Below are 19,415 nucleotides of genomic sequence, written 5' to 3' on the forward strand. Positions count from 1 at the left end.
GGAAGGACTTCTCAGCGTCACTCTGAAGCTCTTCTTATCACAACTACAACTCAAAATCCTCGACAGGATCTTGCAGTAAGCTGAAGAAAATAGTTCACCCTAAAAGTAAAATGCAGTGCTTGATCACGAAAAAACTGCGACGGCAAAAATGCTCCACACATTGTGAGAGTGTCAGACGTACTAACCTTTGCAGTGGCATAAGGCGATGCCCCTTTATCCAGCAGCAGAAGAGCTACTTCCTGGTTGTCATAATGAGATGCCACATGTAACGGAGTCAGGCCATTCTGTGAGAGGTAGGAATTTGATTAAATGATTGAAAGCTTTATGATTTTGTTGCATTTAGTCAGTTTTATTCTACACTATAATGAGTCTATTTCAGAGGCACAATTGCCCCGGAATAACCTAACACTTTGTCTCCATTCAAACAATGTGTAGAAATAATCCGGATTTTCAGTTCACCTTGCCGGCATCATCTGGGAGAGCTTTGCGTTGAAGGAGAAGTGTTGCTACATCGAGGCTTCCATACTTAGCTGCTACATGTAATGGAGTGAATCCTTTCTGTGGAGGGAAAAAGGGGGAAAGATGTGTTTCAAACTGGCATGTCCCAACTGTTAATGTTTAACTGGATATCTGTCTGTGTAAGAATCTTGAATCAATTTTGGTTTATTTTGTGTTCACCTTGGTGGCCAGCGAGTGTGAGGCTCCGGCCTCCAGGAGCACGGCAGCCGTCTCCATCTGGCCCTCCCTGGCTGAGATGTGGAGCGGAGTGTAGCCGTTGGTGGTGGCAGCGTCCGGGTGAGCCATGTGCTGCAGCAGCAACTGGACAATATCGGTTTTCCCCAAACGGGACGATATGTGGAGGGGAGTCTGGTCCTCCTGTGGGTGAGGGATGAGATGGGATGAGAAAAGACAGCAGCCAGAGCAGAGATAGGGGAGGTGACCCGTGAGTATGCGAATGACAAGTCAGTGGATTAAATATTGCTTGTTTCTGATTAACAGAAGGAAAGAGTGATTAACTATGATGATGGCCACAGCTGACTCACCCTGGCTATGGCATCCACCAACGCTCCATTCCTCAGCAAACAGCGAACCACTTCCATCTGACCCGCTCGTGCTGCCATGTGGAGAGCTGTCTCACCACGCTGGTATGCAAAGACAGGACATTTATGAGCATTAAGATGCTGAATGAAACACCCTGCTGGAGGGGGGTTGCATAAGGAAAACCGATGTACTGAAAATGCTGTTAACTTTATGCCATACGTGGTTTCAAACCAACTGTCAGTACTCACAATGTTACGGACGTCTGGAGATGCTCCACTCTGAAGCAGAAGTAAAACGATGTTGAGGTGGCCCATGAAGGCGGCTACATGGATGGGCGTCAGACCAGACTAGAAAAAAAACCGGAGAGACAGAAAGATGAGCATGAAATGCAAAGTTCAGTACAGGTACAGTGTTTCGTATTTACATGTGCTGGTCTGATACACGCCCGCAGAGGTTCTCACCTCAGTAATGGCCTGAATGGAGGCTCCATATTTGACCAACAGTTCCATCACCTTCACCCTGTTCTTCTTGCAAGCGATATGGAGAGGAGTGAAACCATTCTGGCAGAGAGAGCAGAAAAGAAACTGATAAATACTATAACTATGGCAAAGGAAATGTAGTTTTACTTTAATATTGCCCCTTTATCTGATTCTTACAGGTACTTTGGCACTTGTCAGGAGTATTTACATTGTAAGTAATTAAGAATGACTGACATGTATATTGGTAAATGATCACTTAATTTAGAGTATGACTGTATGACTTCTTTTCCACTGGTGGGTAATACCCTCATGTCTCACTAAGGAGATTGTGCCATTTTGTTTAGTATAATTTGACAGGTATTATAGGAATCATTCCCTAGCTCTGTATCATCTACCTGCATGTATATGTATATATATTTATATATATGTATATATATATCTGTAAACCCCTACCAGAGCTCTGATATTGGGATTGGCCTTCTTGTCCAGCAGAAGCTTGGTGACTCTGTAGTGACCGCAGTGAGCCGCGACGTGCAACGCTGTGAGGTAGTCCAGTGTGACGTCATCGACCGGTGCCTTGTGCTGCAGCAGGAGCTTCATACACTCCACGTGGTCTCCCTGGGCCGACATGTGCAGCGGCGACAGTCCGTTCTGCGTGAGGAGGAAAGTGACGACGCGGGGGTCGATGCAAGAGGTCAGAAAAGGCATGTCAGAGGTGAGAAGCAAAAGGAGGAGAAAACACAAGCAAAATATATGAAGTGCTTTTAAGGTGAAATATGCTGAAGCCTGATATTTTTTGTTTGCGGCACAACTGCGTCCTGGAGCAAAAATGTAACATTTATTCAGTGGGGAAGAATTGTGGGGTATGATGATCCAGTAATTGAATACACTACCTTGGTTCTGGCTAAGATGGGAGCTCCTCTCTCCAACAGAATTTCCACTGCAGGGTCATGTCCACTCCTGGCTGCACAGTGAAGGGGGGTCAGCCCGTCCTGCAAGACAATCACACACGCACATTGAGACAAACACATAAATACACACTACTACTTACAATAAAAGGCAAATGACAAATGGTTGGTAGACTCTATTAAAGGGACAGTTCACCTCAAAATCAAAACAACATATTTGTCCTCTTACCTGAAGTAGGTGCTCAAAGGGCCAAAATTACATTTTTATTTTGTAAGTAAGTTATCTTTCAACAATACATGACCTGGTTAGCCAAGAAAATCCAAGGACCTTGTTGTGAGCAGTTTCATGTAGGAACTTTTTTATCAACCACAGCACACACACCTAATCAATCTAGTTGATAAATAGCACTACAAGTGAGATTTAGGGTTGAACTGTCCCTTTAAGCAGTCACTATGGGATGGATGCAGAATTTTGACTATTTAAGAGAAGCTAATGTCAACAATTCAAATAATAGTCTCACTTTGGTTTTAGCATCTATCTGACCCCCTCGGTCCAACAGCAGGGCCACCATGTTGGTGTTGCCTCTCTTGGAGGCCACATGGAGAGGCGTTATCCCATTCTGACAGGGCAGGCAAGGAAACAAAAGGAAAGTTAGGAGAAAGAAGCATCACCAAAAAATACTGTACAACTTGCACAGCAAAAATATTCAAATCCCATTCCAATTCCGCATCACAGGGAAAGTCCTACAATCTGTTTTAATAATAGTTTGCATGGTTTTGATCTAGTAGATAGTGGTTGGTTTAAAAGTAGATTGTTACATTACCAACTATCCAAATTCATCTAAAAGGTACTGAAACTAACTTCATGGACGAATCAAAAGAATGCAACCTCTGACAGGCTAAGTAGAAATACTGTAAATAAAGGCTTGTGATATATGGAAAGTTAAATGGTAAAAACACACTGCTCTAGGAGCCTAAAATGGGAAACACAAATGTCAAGTATAGACAGCAGTACAGTACAGAAAATGCCTTGATTTGTTAAAATGTGGTGATACCCTGGCTGTGAAGTCCACAGCGGCTCCTCTGTTCAGCAACAGGGTGGAGACATTCACGTTACCATAGTGAGCCGCGATGTGCAGAGGGGTGAACCCACTCTGTTTGAGACAAGAAGGGAGGAAGGGGAGGAGAGAATGAGATGGAAAGGAAAAGGAAAATAGGACAAAAAGGGAAGAAAATGCAAGATAGGTTGAAACAGCAAGTGAGGAAAAAAGTTGCAAAAGAAGAGCAAAGTTAGATGAAATGAGATGAAAGACAAAAATAACAAATGAAAGCAAGAAAGACAGATCAGATTTTCTGTGGCAGTTATCAGAAAGAAACCTGCCTCTACTGATGCAGTGATACGATGAGGCGGCATGCTGAAAAAAGAAACTACACACATTGGCAAAGGAAGCAGCATAATTTTTTTTTGCATACCCCGGAAATAGCACAGGCAATACATAATGCATGCAAAAACCCTGCAACTCTGCCATGCTTGCTAAGAAAAGCCCCAAAACAAGTGGTGAAATCAAATCAAAGCACTTTGGTTTTTGAATACCAAAAAACAACGTAACAGACATTAAAAAACAAAACTGAAATACACAAAGCATATATGCACTATGTTTATCTGCTTGGACGGACAAATGGACATTTATATATGATATATATATATATATATATATATATATATATATATATATATATATATAAATAAAACATCTAGAGTACACAGTTAGTTAAGTGGGTTCACTCCTTACCTTCCCATTCTGATGGTGCAATTTAATTAAGAAACAGAGTTTACTTAAAGATCAACAACGTGTTTCAGAGCAATGCTATCAATGTGCTATCAAGTACACATACTGCAGGTTTTGCACAGAAAAAGCAGTGAATAAAAAAAGTGTAAATGTAATTGGAATGCTTAAAGTGCTTCTGTCAAGTATCAAAATCTGTAACGCTAATACATACAGAGAGAGAATCATTAATTCAAAAACAAAAATAAATTCATAATTCAAATGCAATACACATTAACATTCCCTGGGGATCTGTTGATACAACACAATGTATTTTGCTGTCAGCCATGCAGGAGTGTGTAGAGCAGCATAGTCATCATATTGAATGGCACATCATTCTGACATGCAGGACATCTTAAGTCCTCATTAAACGAGGGACAGATCAGGACAAAAGAGCTGAAAGAAGGTCAGAAAAGTGACAAAAAGGGAATTAAATGAAGAGGTGATAGAGTCTGTATACCTCCGTGGTTCTATTGACCATCATCTGGTCGGGACGCATTGAAAGAGAGAGGGGGGGGGGGGAATAGGATGTAGGGTTGTTAAGGAAAGGGGTTTATCACAACAATCACATTAAACACAGGGTGAGATTATGAGGTCACACAAAAAAAAGAAGACATGGAGGCAAACAACAAAGCCCGCTGAGAGAGGCTCTGTCCATCAATATTATCATATTACTAAACGGCAGGCAAATAATCGATAAAATAAATAAAACTGTCGACATGAAAAAACATCCATTCAGTTAGATGCATTAACACACACTTCCTGTTTTTTCTCTCCCATTTTGTAATTACTATCTCCCCAGCTCACTGTTCCTATTCTCCCTTCATTTATCCCTCAACTCCCATCTTGGAACTCCTCCTCCACCACTTCTCCTCCCCTCCATCCATTTCACCCCTCCCTCACATTACATTACATTACATTACATTACATTACAGTCATTTAGCAGACGCTTTTATCCAAAGCGACTTACAATAAGTGTATTCAACATAGGTATTCAAGAGAACTACTAGTCACCAGAAGTCATAAGTGCATCTCCTTTCTTAAACAAGCATCTAAGAGCATAAACCAGAGCAAAAGTTCAGTGCAGAAACAAACTAAACTCACCTTAGACTGGACGTCGGCGTTGTGGTCGTTCTGGAGCAGCAGCGCCGCCGACTTGGTGTCGTCTTTGCGGGCGGCGATGTGCAGGGCCGGGAGGCGGACCTTACCCTTGGTGTCGTGCTCCAGCAGCAGGGAGACCACCGAGTTGTGGCCCTGCTGGAGGGCGATGGCCAGAGGAGTGAAGCCGTCCTGGAGGAAAGGGGAGAAGAATAAGCAAGGAACAATTAATACAATCAATTTGGAGAACAAGTTTAAGAAAATAAGGATATTCGTACCTCTGTCGCAATGCTTTGGTTCCCTTCATTTTCCAACATGTATCGCACCACCTCCAAGTGATTCTCCTGGGCTGCCATGTAGAGTGGAGTGAAGCCATTCTGTAGAGGCAAATGCACACAGCCCGTACTTGCACACACATATATTGTTCGATCATATGTTCGCCATTGATGTTTTGCACATTTTTAATACATTTTCTGATAGCTTTTGATGATTACGAAGCTTCTCACCTGTGACTGAGAGTTGACGTCTCCTCCTCTCTTCACCAGTAGTCGGACTACTTCTTTTTGTCCGGCCAATGCGGCAATATGGAGGGCTGTGTTTCCTTTCTGCAGAGAAAATAAATAAAAACAGGGTTAATGCCACCAGGCCAGTGTCCATCCTGTGTGGGTATAAACACCTTAGAGCTGCTGAAAAAGGGTTGCAAACATCTATCAAAATCTCCACCTTACAAAACAAATTATACAAATTGATAACACAGAGACATATGTTTTAATCTTGTTTTTTTTCAATACTAACTGACCGATTCAAAGTTCATGGCAATCCAAGGACACGGGCAGCAGGGTGTTAGATTCTTTTGCGGCCGTTTACTGTTGCTAGTTGTTAAACCTGACACATTAGACATCAACAGAGTCACACAACGGACAACTTGCCAAGTAGCTTATCCTCACACTCTCCCTCATCCCTCTCTCTTCTTCCCAGTAAAGGCAGAACATCTAATCAGGACACACTGTGACTTAACAAAACTGATTTAAAATGTTGTCGTAATGTCGATGTAAATTAAACAAGGAAGCAATTTGGAATTCGAAAATAAATAATCCAAAATTCATGTTGGACTAGGATATTGTGAGTTTATAAAAGTTACAAAAATAAACTATTTTTCACGTGACTTTCTCCCTCCTAAATCATCCTCAGGTCCACGGACACACTTGAGAATCGAGTTCCACAGTTCAAGAGAGGAGCAGTGATTCATGTACAACTGATACCACCATATATTACTTACATTCATGTGCACCTCTTCCCGTCATCTCCCTCTTTCTCTATCTGTCAACCAGCTTTTCACTATCATCCCTCTCTCCTTTCTTTTTTCCCCCCATGTTAAGGTCAAACTGTGATCTGTTCGTATCTGTATATTTGATAATAATTAACATAACATGAATTAATTATGTACCTTGGTGGGAGAGTTGACAGGCGCTCCTCTGTCCAACAGCTCCTCCACTAAATCCTGGTGTCCCTCCTTCGCTGCCAGATGCAGTGCGTTCAGACCGTTCTGGAGAGAAAAACAAAAAGGAAACACCAACATAAGGCTTTGAGAAAGCAAATGGGTCCAAGTGATTATTGCATAACTGAGCGGTGCAATTACATTACAAGCATGCACATCACGTCTGTCTTGTTACTTTATAAGGTATAAATTCTACAGATGTTACTGTGTAGTTGAAAAAATCACATTGGAACAATGTTATACGGGGTGAGAAGAACATAAGGATAAGAATTTTTTTTTTTTATCGTTTGTAAGATATGCATTTAAAAACAACATTTAAATAAATATCACATGTTGATAAAATTAATTCTGTTCATTCGAGGATGACTTGCAAAAAAACTGAACAAAAGAAAGAAAAATGATGCTTTTTCTTAACTGTTTCGGAAGATCAACAATCCAGCCAATTAAACACGAGAACGGTAAATGGACTTGTAGTTGTATAGCGCTTTTCTACTCTTCTGACCAATCAAAGCAATTTCACACTACATGTCATTCACCCATTCACACACATCCATACACTGATGGCAGGGGCTACCATGCAAGATGCCAGCTGCCCATCAGGACTATCGAACACTCGTACCCATACGGCACAGCCTACACAAGCAATTTGGGGTTAAGTGTCTTGCCAAGGACACATCGACATAGACAAGCGGACCTAGGGTTCAAATCACCGACCGTCTGAATGCGACTGTGATGAGCCACAGTCGCCCAAAAAGGTACTGTATTCCACACTGACAGCGATCGCAACACAGCTGATGTATTTTTACAAAACACAGACAAGTATGAACACACAGGGAAGGATGATTCACCTCGTCCTCCTCTTCGGCCATTCTGCGCCGGGGCTCTCTGAAACTAAGAGAGAATCTTAAACCGTGACCTCGTCAATCTCTTTCCAGTCTTCTTTCATTTCTGTCAGTTCCCTTTGTGAGTCTTTCTTTGCTCTCTTTTTTAATATCTTTAGCCTTTTGAAATGGTGCGTTAAGCTGGATTTAGAAGCGATGGAGCTCCGACCATCAACAGCAGAACTCTTCCTCCTTCCTCTACCCTCCCTGGTTTAGATCCAAGCTCTGTCTGCCTTCTTCCCCCTCCCTTTGCAGACTCTATCAGACGGGTTAAAGAGAGGAACTGTGCATCCTGGCTCTGAAAGCTCTCCTGGCACTGATGTTAAAGAGGAGCTGTTATGTTGCTTACACCTCTATCATTTACTCTTTCCTTCCCTTGTGCACGTATAACACGCATGCACACACACACACACACACACACACACACACACACACACACACACACACACACACACACACACACACACACACACACACACACACACACACACACACACACACACACACACACACACACACACACACACCACCCCCTCTCTCTCTCTCTGAGTTGCCAAATGCCAAACATCCAAAAGGGGTGTCATGTTTCTGCACAGTCATAGGGGCTGTGTAGGACACAACACACACATACACACAAGCATGAATCAAATATAGGAGCTGCTGAAAATGTCAACCTTTCAAAAAGAAAAAAAAGTGGGCATTCATGGGAGGCCAAAGTTTGTAAGTGAGGTCAATAGTGTCACAGACATGAGTTTTAAAAGGGTACAACTTGAGAGCCACCATCACATATATGTCTCTATGCAAAAAGTTCCTAAAGAATAAATATATGACTTGTATTTACTAGAAAATTTGTGCTTGGCCATATGGCCGACATCTTTTTGTCACCATATAAGTGTTTCATATCTCAATATAGCATGTTTCATGGTTTTTCAATAAATAAATAGTCAATATGAAATAACCACATGGTCAAACTCCTGTGTTGATTTTAAATTCTTTACAAATGAAAAGTGCAGAACGAACATGACAGTTTCAAGTGAAATCATAGAGGAACAATAAACATATATTTCCGGGTGTACACTGACTATGTTAACTAGCATGCAGTGATTGATCACATTTTCTGTGAGATGTGAGTGAGCTTGTTATTTTTAACTTAGAAGACGTAATGGTGTATCAGGATATCCCGATATATGATTTCATCATGATACGATTCCATTTGAAAGGCGATAAATCATCATATTGAATTATCTCCCAGCCCATCAGCAAAAGAAAAAAAACAACTCACATTTGAACATCTTTTAGCAGTAAATCGTTGACATTTCTGCCTGAAAAAAATAATTTAACAATTAGTCAATCATCAAGATTTTTATCCATAAATCAGCTAATGGATAGACTGACTAATCCTTTCAGGACTATCATGGACTTCATCGACACCACCACCACAGTCATCGGTTGATGGGTGTGGTTGCACTGAGCTGGAGATGCTCGTCATTCTCTTCCATGGAGAAATACTCATCAGGTTTGTGAGCTTGCGATGCCAAAGCTTCTATTGTCATTACTCCAGTAAATCATAAATCTCAGCCGTTATGTATTCCAGGAGAGAAAAGCAAAACCCACAACAGACTCACACATACACACGCCCTGTCACACAAACTGATCCAAATCTCTTTTCCCTCTGAGCCGCAAGTCAAAGCTTCATTTAGCTAATGGACGTCCAGCCCAACACAGTGATCCCTGGCAGTTTGAAATGCTTCCTGGCAGGAGAAAACACTGTTGAGCCCCGTCCAATGCAGATTAATATTCACATCCCTTTGACCGCTGACCTTTGTTCTAATCACACGTGGTAACAAATGGTCACGTTCATTTACTGTTGTTTTATAGGCCAAAATGTCAGAGGGGAGGAAAAAAAAGAGGAAATAATGTAAAAGCGTGCAGATTAAAAGAGTAATATCACTCATCAAGGATTAACATTCGGGTAGATTAGAGGGGGAAGTCTTTCATTGTGAGGAAATGGAAACGAAACGGTTCACATACACAAATACACACGCTTAAATGGAACATTTTGTGTGCTCCCAGAGTCACGCTGCTTTAAAACTGGGGCCTAAAGCTATCTGTCAAGAAGGTGCTTTGTTTATCTCACTCACTCACTACGCTCACTCACAGGGCTAGTATCTCTTTCTCTCCTTCTCTTTAACTGACTTGGACAGCCCTCTGCCCTGCTGCAGCTTTCCAGGATCTGACTCTTCAGTTAGCGGTATCACAACATTCATGGTTCCTGGGTGACGTTCAGGCGTCTCTCGCTGTCTTACAAACTTAAGTAACACCAATGATGAAATAACTTCTACCTCTATACATTTTAGGATTCCTTTTTTGGGATCGTACCTGATGACATTACAGAAAATAACAATTTGTACTGTGTACATTATACTGTAACACACTCTGACAATTGTGTTAAATGGGATGACCTGTGCTATCGCTAACAGTGTTTTTTAATGATTAAACTTAAACTATCTCTCCATTCTTTGAAGCCGGTTTATCTCTTTTGACCTCTAATGTCTCAACACTATCCTATTTCCTGTTACAAGAGCTTGTTTCACCCCAGAACGCAATTGTGAGCACAGATAAGCCTCCATTGGTAAGATACCCAATATGCATAATGGCGTCCCCTGAATAAACTGTTTCCAGTCTGCTGTTGATATGTCTGACAATAGCTGTGTACCATGTCACATTCATAAAGCAATGTGGACTAACAGGCACTTTCTTTGTTGCATCTCCAACAGCTATCATCCTGCCCAAGCTCCAACCTTGACCTTTTTGATGGAGTCCAGTAATTGCTGTTCAGTACTCTGAATGAAATTAGGTGTGTTTGCATGTCTTGGGCTATGCAGTACCGTGACGATACTGTTTTCCTCCAGACTTCTAGACCTTTTTCCATGTAAGCTTAAAGCCCTCATAGTTTTGTGGATTGTTGTTGTCTAAGCTCATTATGAAATCTGGTTGTCATCACCCTCTAAGCTTCCAACTTGATCGCTATAACTCCTGAATGATAGTAACAGAAACAAGATTTTTCTTTCTATCTGCCATTGTTATACATCTTCTTATTTCAATAAATTTCCAAAATTATTTCCTGGGTATATTATATTTAGACACCAGCTATTTAAAGGAAAGTAGATGTTTTCCTCTTCCATTAACATTAACCCTGCTTTCCACATAAAATATTTTAAATTTATTGTCTATGACTAATTATACCGTATTGACGACCCTTTGGTATAGTCTGATGAGCTAATGCCAGCATAGGGGTTTCTGTTAGTTAAACTCATTCCTCTCTGAGTAAGTAAAGCTTTCATTGTGAGGGGTTTAACCAGCTCTTCCTCTATTGTTGGAGCAGGAGCTCATGTCTCTGATAAATTTGATTTAGATAACTGTCTGAGGGAGAAGATCATTTTCCAATCTCTAAACCAACCCAGATGGAAGCCATTTAGATCCACCTCCCTCTAAAGTAGACAATTTTTAACATTTTTGGAACAGGGTGATCCTAAACCAACCCAGATAAATATTGATGATGAAGCCCTTATAATTATATATCCTCATGGCACAGTAGTTTCTGGTTTGCTTGGCAACAGTAAAATATCATCTGCATAGAAAAGTAACTTTATCCAGAGGCATGCCTTAAATATTGATGTGGCCCTTAATGGGTGAAGCTAGAGGTTCAGACTGTTAGGACCAGAGGATGCCCCCCCACTCACCCACTAGCCCTCTTCAGACCAACACCTCCACAGATGTGGACCAGGACAGCCAATCACTCCCCCCATCCCCCCCTACAACTGTTCACCCACGGCCAGGGGCTCACAGCTCCCTTCAAACCCCCTCACCACCCAGCCCCACCTTCACCACCATCCAGGTACAGCATCAGCTCTCCAGGCTTCAGATGAGTAAAGCCAGTGGACCTGATGACATCAGCCCTAGGTTGCTGAAAGCGTGTGCTGGACAGCTGGCAGCTCCTCTCAGGCACCTCTTCAATCTCTCCCTGAGGTTGAAGAAGGTGCCCACAATCTGGAAGACGTCCTGCATTGTCCCGGTGCCGAAGAAGAGTCGTCCCAGCGGTCTTAATGACTACAGACCTGTGGCCCTGACATCACATGTCATGAAGACCCTGGAGAGACTGGTTCTGCGGCACCTGAGGACCCAGCTTACAGCTTTCCTGGACCCACTACAGTTCGCCTATCTGCCACACATCGGGGTGGAGGACTCCATCATCTACCTGACACACAAGGCCCTCTCTCACCTGGAGAAGCTGGGAAGCACTGTGAGAGTCATGTTCTTTGACTTCTCCAGTGCTTTCAACACCATCCAGCCCTCCCTACTGAGAGAGAAGCTGCTGGAGATGAACCTGCACCCCGACACCACTTCCTGGATTACAGACTACCTCACAGGCCGGCCACAGTACGTCAGGGTGGATGGCTGTGTCTCTGAGTCTGTGATCAGCAACACCGGCGCACCCCAAGGAACTGTACTGGCACCGTTCCTCTTCACTCTCTACACCTCGGACTTCCGCTTCAACTCTGGTTCCTGCCACCTCCAAAAGTTTTCCGATGACTCCTCCATTGTTGGATGTATCACCAGGGACAACGAGGAGGAGTACAGAGGACTGATTGAGAGCTTCATCACATGGTGCAGCAACAACCACCTGAAGCTCAACATCAGCAAGACCAAGGAGCTTGTGGTGGACTACCAGAGGAACAGAAGACCCCCTGTCCCTGTTTTCATTCAGGGAGGGGAAGTGGAGAGGGTTGAGTCCTACAAGTACCTTGGGGTGCAGATAAACAATAAACTGGACTGGACACACAACACTGATGCCCTCTACAGGAAAGGACAGAGCAGGCTGTTCTTCCTGAGGAGGCTGAGGTCCTTCAATGTGTGCAATAAACTGCTCAAGGCATTCTACCAGTCTGTGGTAGCCAGCGCCCTCTTCTTCTTCTACCAGTCTGTGGTAGCCAGCGCCCTCTTCTTCGCTGTAGCGTGCTGGGGTGGTGGCATCAGGACTGGAGATGCCAACAAACTCAACAAGCTGGTGAGGAAAGCCAGCTCTGTGGTGGGTCTGGAGCTGGACAGTCTGGAGTCAGTGGGTGAGAGGAGGATGAAGGCCAAACTCGGAGCCATCCTGGACAATCCCTCTCACCCTCTCCATGAGGAACTGTGGCAGCTGGGCAGCTCTTTCAGCCATCGGCTGATTCTGCCAAAGAGCAGGACGGAGCGCTTCAGACGCTCATTTGTGCCCACTGCCATCAGACTGTACAACAACAGCGGAGACCACAGTCTGTCATCATGCTGACCAGCCCCCCCCCATGTGGATATACTGTACATTTTTTAATTTGTATTCTTATTTTTTATTTTATTCTATTTTTATTTTATTGTATAATATGTGTATTTATTATCTGTTTCTGTGTAGTTGAGCTGCTGCAACACCCGAATTTCCCCCATGGGGATCAATAAAGGAATATAATAATAATTTAATATATGAACACCAATCCCAAATCGCTCAAGTATTGCAAACAAATGATCACTATTTTATCCGAGTGATATTCAATATTTTTAATAGCTGACTGAAAAACTTGAATTTGTACTTATATGAACCTTAATTTTAAAGTCACTGCAGATTAATTGATTGTTACTTCTCATTACAAGACCAAACATTTTAGATTAATATAATTTCATGTCAGTGGGTGCTCTCATCAGAGCTCTGACTCTATTGAGTACTATTATAGATAATGGTTCTGTAATTGTGTAGAGTGCTTTGTCACTCATTTCCTTTGAAGCAATTTTGCTGCTGATCGCAGGTTACATGATACTTTTGAATCAACAACTACTATCACTCTGCTGGTTGTGGGAATTGGTATCTCCTTGAGCTTCAAATGGCATGACATCTGGGGCATCTGCCGCCATCAGCATGAAAATAACACAGTGTAGTGCGTTTGAATGGCAGGTAGAAATGTTTCCTCAGCTGCCGTCAACACAAAAATGGATCCAATAAATTGTCAAACATGCCTGCAAGAGGAACACAAGGACTGGACTGAGTGGTGAGTTAATTGAGTAAAATGAGCGAAGTGGTCTTTATCTCCCCAATACATTACATCTACTGTATTACAGGATACTGGCCACTCTCTTTCTCAGAAACAGTCACACCCATACACAGAAAGTGAAAGCATCACTGGGATATGTATGAAAATGTCACTCGCATTTTTGGGCACTTGGAAAGGGCTCGAATGTGATCATCTGACGGATACTATGAAGGGCAGGGCTCTCTTGTTGCAGGGAGGGAGCTGTGAGCGCCTGTGTGTGTGTGTGTGTGTGTGTGTGTGTGAGAGAGAGATAGAGAGAGAGAGAGAGAGAGAGAGAGAGAGAGAGAGAGAGACAGTGTGTGTGTGTGTGTGTGTGTGTGTGTGTTCAGAATTACAGCCCCCAATAGTCAGGCTTCCCGTTTGGTACACAAAACAAAACCCCTGGTGCCCATGACAACAAATAGATGGGCAGCTTCCACTTCCTGTCTGTCAGCCAATTACAGCCCAGTGTATAAATAGTTGTTATTAAACTGAGAATAACAAAAAGCCAATGGCAATGAGACAAAATATGAGGAGACTCACGTAGGCACTCTCCCCGTGCTCCTTTAAGCTACCTCGTGACTTCTGTGTAAATCACATTGACACAGATAGGGGGGGGGGGGCAGCTGCACAGAGATCCAGGGGGAAGTTTTTGCACCCTCCCAAATCCAACACTCTTCTGAGGAATGTGGGTGAGGGTGGGTTTGGGGGGGTAAGAGCAGCTGTCAGAGGGACATAGACAGGTCTTATACAGCGGAGATTGGAGGGTGTGGTGTGAGGGAGGAGGAGGGGAGTGATTGTAGATGTGAGGGTAGTAATGCTCTTGAGATGGGGGCCTGGTATGTTAAAGAATGCGCTGACCCAACTCGGTCGCGTGATGCCACCATGACACAGCAGAGTGAGGGTTAGATACGGCAGGTTTGACAGCTCCGACCTACATCTGTGACAGTAGCATGTGTGCAATATTCCGAACACAGTCAAAACTATAAAAAGAAAACTTTAGTGGAGTTGTATATTTGCTGTTGAATAATATGAAATGTATTAAAACAAATTACCATAAAACTCCTTGTTTTCCTTGTATAAAAATGCCATCATCTGGCTGACTTGATGTGAAGTCAAGACTGACAAATCCTTAAGTCAAAGGGCTTAAAACTAAAGACTAAATCCTCCCGCGACCTTTTGACCCTACATTGTTCTACAATGTGTTTTGTAACACTATACACAAAGGACAGCGTGAGTGACGGCAGAAAAAAGTAACGCCATCAAAGTTTCCTTACCTGGTTACAGGTGCTGATGTCTACTCCATTTTTCAGGAAGTCGAGGACTTTGTCGATGTTCCCCGCTCTGGCAGCCCGCAGGAAACTGGTGTTACTGTCAGACTGGAGCGACGAACACAGAAAGGAGGCTAGTGTTAAGAACAGGAATTCAAGAATTTGTTTAAATTTTCTGTTTCATTAATTCAGGTTTACTTCTGGTATTTTCTAGTGGAGGTGGAATGTATAATGGTCACAGTAAGGGTTAGTTCAATTGTATGAAAACTAATGTGTATTAAACTTTTGTTTTTACCCAGCACCTAAATAAAAACAACATTTAAATTTCGACAGACCATTTCGAGATTTCCAATCTTTATACAGATCTTTGATTTCATTTTTTGCAACCCCGCATTTTTGTCTTAGTTCTGTTTAAGTATACAGCTGCATTAAAAAATTCAAGTCGATTCAGAAAGATGGAAGTAGCTTGTTATTGCTGTTAATGATATAGAGGGTTCAGAGAGTGTTTGGTGGTTTTATGGAAGTAAGACTTTCTGCTTGTATCAATACTTTGTCTGAGTAGGCTATTCTAAATTTAACCGCCAGACATAAGCTGCACCAGCAGCTGCCACACACACACACACACACACACACACACACACACACACACACACACACACACACACACACACACACACACACACACACACACACACACACACACACACACACACACACACACACACACACACACTATGTTTTGCTGCATGTACCCACAGAATTTCAAGTTCCACACAGAGCTCCTCAAAAATGTTGACAACATGTAGGGAGGATGTGTTACAGTTGAACAGTTTAACTTACTAGCAATTCATCAACTTCAACAGAAATCTAAAGCCTTCTAAGTGATAAGAAAGAAAAACACGCTAATATATATATATATATATATATATATATATATATATATATAATATATACACACATGAAAATGATCAAATTAAAGTAAGCCAATCTCAGTCAATGATGTAAATCTGCTGGTACACTAATGGCTACAAAAAATTGCTCTCATTATGAATTAATCTGGGGATTATGTTTTTAGATTTAATCAATAATTTGTCTAAAAGATTTCGTGAAAATGCATATCAAATTACTATCAAAAACAGTAAGACAAAATAATATATTATTTTTCTGTTGATTAATCAATAATGACTAATAATTGACAATTACAAAGATAAAAAACTTGTATGCATCTACTCTTGTGTTGCACAAATGTGACACTACTTTTGCAGAGGACCACTAGCTCTATTGATTTGAGAGAGTTTTAATCACTTTTTAGTGGCGTTAAGACGGCAACGTGTCAATCAATCACAACTGGGTGTTAACTTGTGAGGTCAGCACACTCAAACTCCTCATCACATGTGTGGGCTGAGGCCCCGCCCCTGTGCCAGGATCAAGGGTCATACGCACGCACGCACACACAAACACACACACACACATACATACATACACACTCACCAGCAGCAAAGAGATTAATACAATATGCGCCCTTAAACACTTCCTCAATGTAAGTGAAAACATGAAAGCTGATGGAGCCACGCTTCTCTCTCCACCTCTTACCAGCGTATCATCAACTTCTGATCCAGAGTCAGCTGCTCCGTAGTAGTCAGAGTGACGGTTTGAATCGATGTCACTCCCAGCGGTCTTTAAAGTTTTATCTGATCCACAGGCCTTACATGTTGCTGCGTTGCCCATGGTTACGATGCAAATCAGTCAATAACTTCCCAGCTATACCTACAAACTATGGCCCTTCTTCGCTCTCTGTACGGTGTTATATGGACCAATCCTTGCAGTTTCTCACTTTGCGTCCTCAGGTAAAAGCCTTTTCGAACCCACTTCCCTGACGTTTGGCCGCATCAATCAATCTTGCAATCCATTAAATTTGTCCATGCCTTGTGCCGGATCTCACTTAGTTCACTATTACCACCACTCTTCCCTCGTCTCTGTGCCTCTTTATCCTTCGCCAGCAAAAAACTCCTCAGTCTTGGATACTTCTGCCAAGGTCCAGACTGCCTACTATTCCTCTAGCTCACCCTGAACCCTCGTTGCCTGTCCAGCCTTGGCTATTTTTACCTTCCAAGACCCTCTATCCAATGAAGACCACAACCCCTTGCTGTGAGTACCCAGGGTCTGGGTTTGGGACAGCTGGGTTTGAGCCGGGCTGGAGACTGCATGGTGTGTTTGTGGTGCTCTCCAGGAACCCAGAGGGTCTAAACCGAGTGACAGAAGTTGAGCCTGAACACAGAACTTAGATCCCCTTACACAAATTCTGAAACATTCTTCACCATTTGGAGAATGTAAAAAATGTCTGACATGTAGACATGCTCAAGAGCGTTCACATTGCAGAACATTCCAGATACTGGTTCATGCTTTGGATGACAAGTTTATACGCCTCTTCAGATTATAATCACACATGCACATCATACTAGACTTGCAAACATTTATGTTTCATAATTGTCAATCTATATTGTAGGATTTTCATCACGTAACGTCTGCTTTCGCTGTGTCGTTGGTCTCTCTGCCAAGATAACGCACACAAACATGAGATTGGATTGATTAAGAACCAGCAGTAATCTCCGTATCCGTAAAGGATTTGACCTGCAGTGGGTCATGTAATGGAGGATACTGGATTATACGCTGTACAGTGTCCAACTCAGTATCATTGATATTTCATTAGCAACTGCAAATTATGTGAACATGAGGCTACTAGTGGTATTCTTTCACCACATTCATGTACTGTATGATGACACCAAGTACAAGCACAATATTGATTTTATTAGGGCAAGTGTTAAACGCAGGGTCCATTGAAATAAAGAGTTTGTGGCAGCGTCTTACATTGGAACTTAAGCCACTTAATCTCTTCAGAGGTCATTTCCTCTCTAAAGAATCACTATTAATAACTGCTCACAAAGGTTTTGAGAAGATTAGACACTCCCAACGATTAGTTGTTTATCTGTTCGGCTGGCAGGCATCAGTTAAAATTGTATATCAGATCACCTCAAATGTAAAAACAGTTAAACCAACGTTTTGCTTAAAGGGACAGTTGACCATAAAACCACTTGGCTTGAGTAACCGGTTCATGACTTCTGGAAAGAGACATTGCTGTTGAGTTTTTCTGAATTTTTTGGGGGGCTCTTTGAGCACTAAAACAGCCAATATCTATAAAACTAGGCGACTCACACCAAAACATTCTAGAGTGATAATTAGCACAACAGTTATATGGATTTTTGATTTTGGGTTGAACTGTCCCTTTAAGGTTTAAAGCACAGTATTGAGTTTAGGTCACTTGTGTTTTGGCAGCATCCAACACAGAATCACTGTTATTACTTGCATGAAAAGGAGAAAAAATATAAAAATTTAAACAGACTATGTAGGAATAATGGACATGGAGCAGCATTTCTTTGACTCCACTTCGTCCATTACTTTCTTTTTTTCGTTCTCCATGACCTTGTCCTTCATACCAACATATTCTTTTATCTCAAATATTTTACCACAAGGTCGCACCAGCATGTGACCTCCCTCTCTGAGCTTGAGCCTTTCTCACATCTGTCATCTACTCCATCATCCTCCATCTCCCTCACACTACATGAGAAAACATCTGGGAGGACAGCGAACAGCAGCAGACTGGACGGTCAACCACATCCACATCTGTGCAAACCCCCCACAAACCCTCTCTCACACACAATGCCCTACCACCAACGCTTTCTGTATAATGTTAAGCCCACAAGAGTATGTGTGGTTGAAATCAAAATGGTTAGAGGCACGACACACGACACAAACTAGTGAGTATGGTTTTGTGAGAGGATGATGTGAGTTTTACCAGCCGCTTTCGCTCGGCTTTCTCGCGCTGCCGTCTCCTCCTCTCCCTGGCTTTCTCCAGAGCTCTGTACTCCGGATTTGCCTCGAGCTCGCGGGCTTTCTTCAGGTGGGCCGCAGCGTGGGCCATGACTTCACCTTTCTACCTTTCTCTCTCAAAATAACGTTTCACTAGGTGCTGAAGTTTCCTCCTTGTTAACTTTCAATCGCGCCTAACAAGGGTTAAGCACTACACATACACTAAACAAAAAAAAAATGTGTTTTACCATATGAATTAAAAAAAGTAATGAAGCCTCACGCTGTGTAAGCACGTTCCTAAGTTACATTAATTGGGAACTTGCCCAGAAAGTTACTGCGATCAGTGTTCTAAATGGTTAAAATAAATCCTCCTCAACGGAAAACGTAGTAAAAAAAAAAAAAAAAAAATCATGAATTGGCTCCAAAAAATGATCCTGCTCAGTCTTCTGTT

General features: G+C 42.3%; 1 protein-coding gene across 1 annotated transcript in view; it reads right to left on the bottom strand.

The window, feature by feature from the left end:
- Window positions 1-19,076, bottom strand: part of LOC129095745 (ankyrin-2-like) — an 82,119-nt gene extending 63,043 nt beyond the window's left edge. The window contains exons 1-17 of the mRNA XM_054604302.1: window positions 18,951-19,076; window positions 15,104-15,205; window positions 6,800-6,898; window positions 5,859-5,957; window positions 5,631-5,729; window positions 5,359-5,544; window positions 4,715-4,738; window positions 3,484-3,582; window positions 2,950-3,048; window positions 2,414-2,512; window positions 1,974-2,171; window positions 1,503-1,601; window positions 1,290-1,388; window positions 1,044-1,142; window positions 679-876; window positions 460-558; window positions 186-284 (exon numbers count right to left, since the gene is read on the bottom strand). Of these exons, the coding sequence (XP_054460277.1) occupies window positions 186-284; window positions 460-558; window positions 679-876; window positions 1,044-1,142; window positions 1,290-1,388; window positions 1,503-1,601; window positions 1,974-2,171; window positions 2,414-2,512; window positions 2,950-3,048; window positions 3,484-3,582; window positions 4,715-4,738; window positions 5,359-5,544; window positions 5,631-5,729; window positions 5,859-5,957; window positions 6,800-6,898; window positions 15,104-15,205; window positions 18,951-19,076 (1,923 nt within the window). The remainder of the gene's footprint in view (window positions 1-185; window positions 285-459; window positions 559-678; window positions 877-1,043; window positions 1,143-1,289; window positions 1,389-1,502; window positions 1,602-1,973; window positions 2,172-2,413; window positions 2,513-2,949; window positions 3,049-3,483; window positions 3,583-4,714; window positions 4,739-5,358; window positions 5,545-5,630; window positions 5,730-5,858; window positions 5,958-6,799; window positions 6,899-15,103; window positions 15,206-18,950) is intronic.
- Window positions 19,077-19,415: the final 339 nt, after the last annotated feature.

The sequence above is a fragment of the Anoplopoma fimbria genome, chromosome 9 (genome assembly GCF_027596085.1).
Source record: "Anoplopoma fimbria isolate UVic2021 breed Golden Eagle Sablefish chromosome 9, Afim_UVic_2022, whole genome shotgun sequence".
Taxonomy (NCBI): Eukaryota; Metazoa; Chordata; class Actinopteri; order Perciformes; family Anoplopomatidae; genus Anoplopoma; species Anoplopoma fimbria.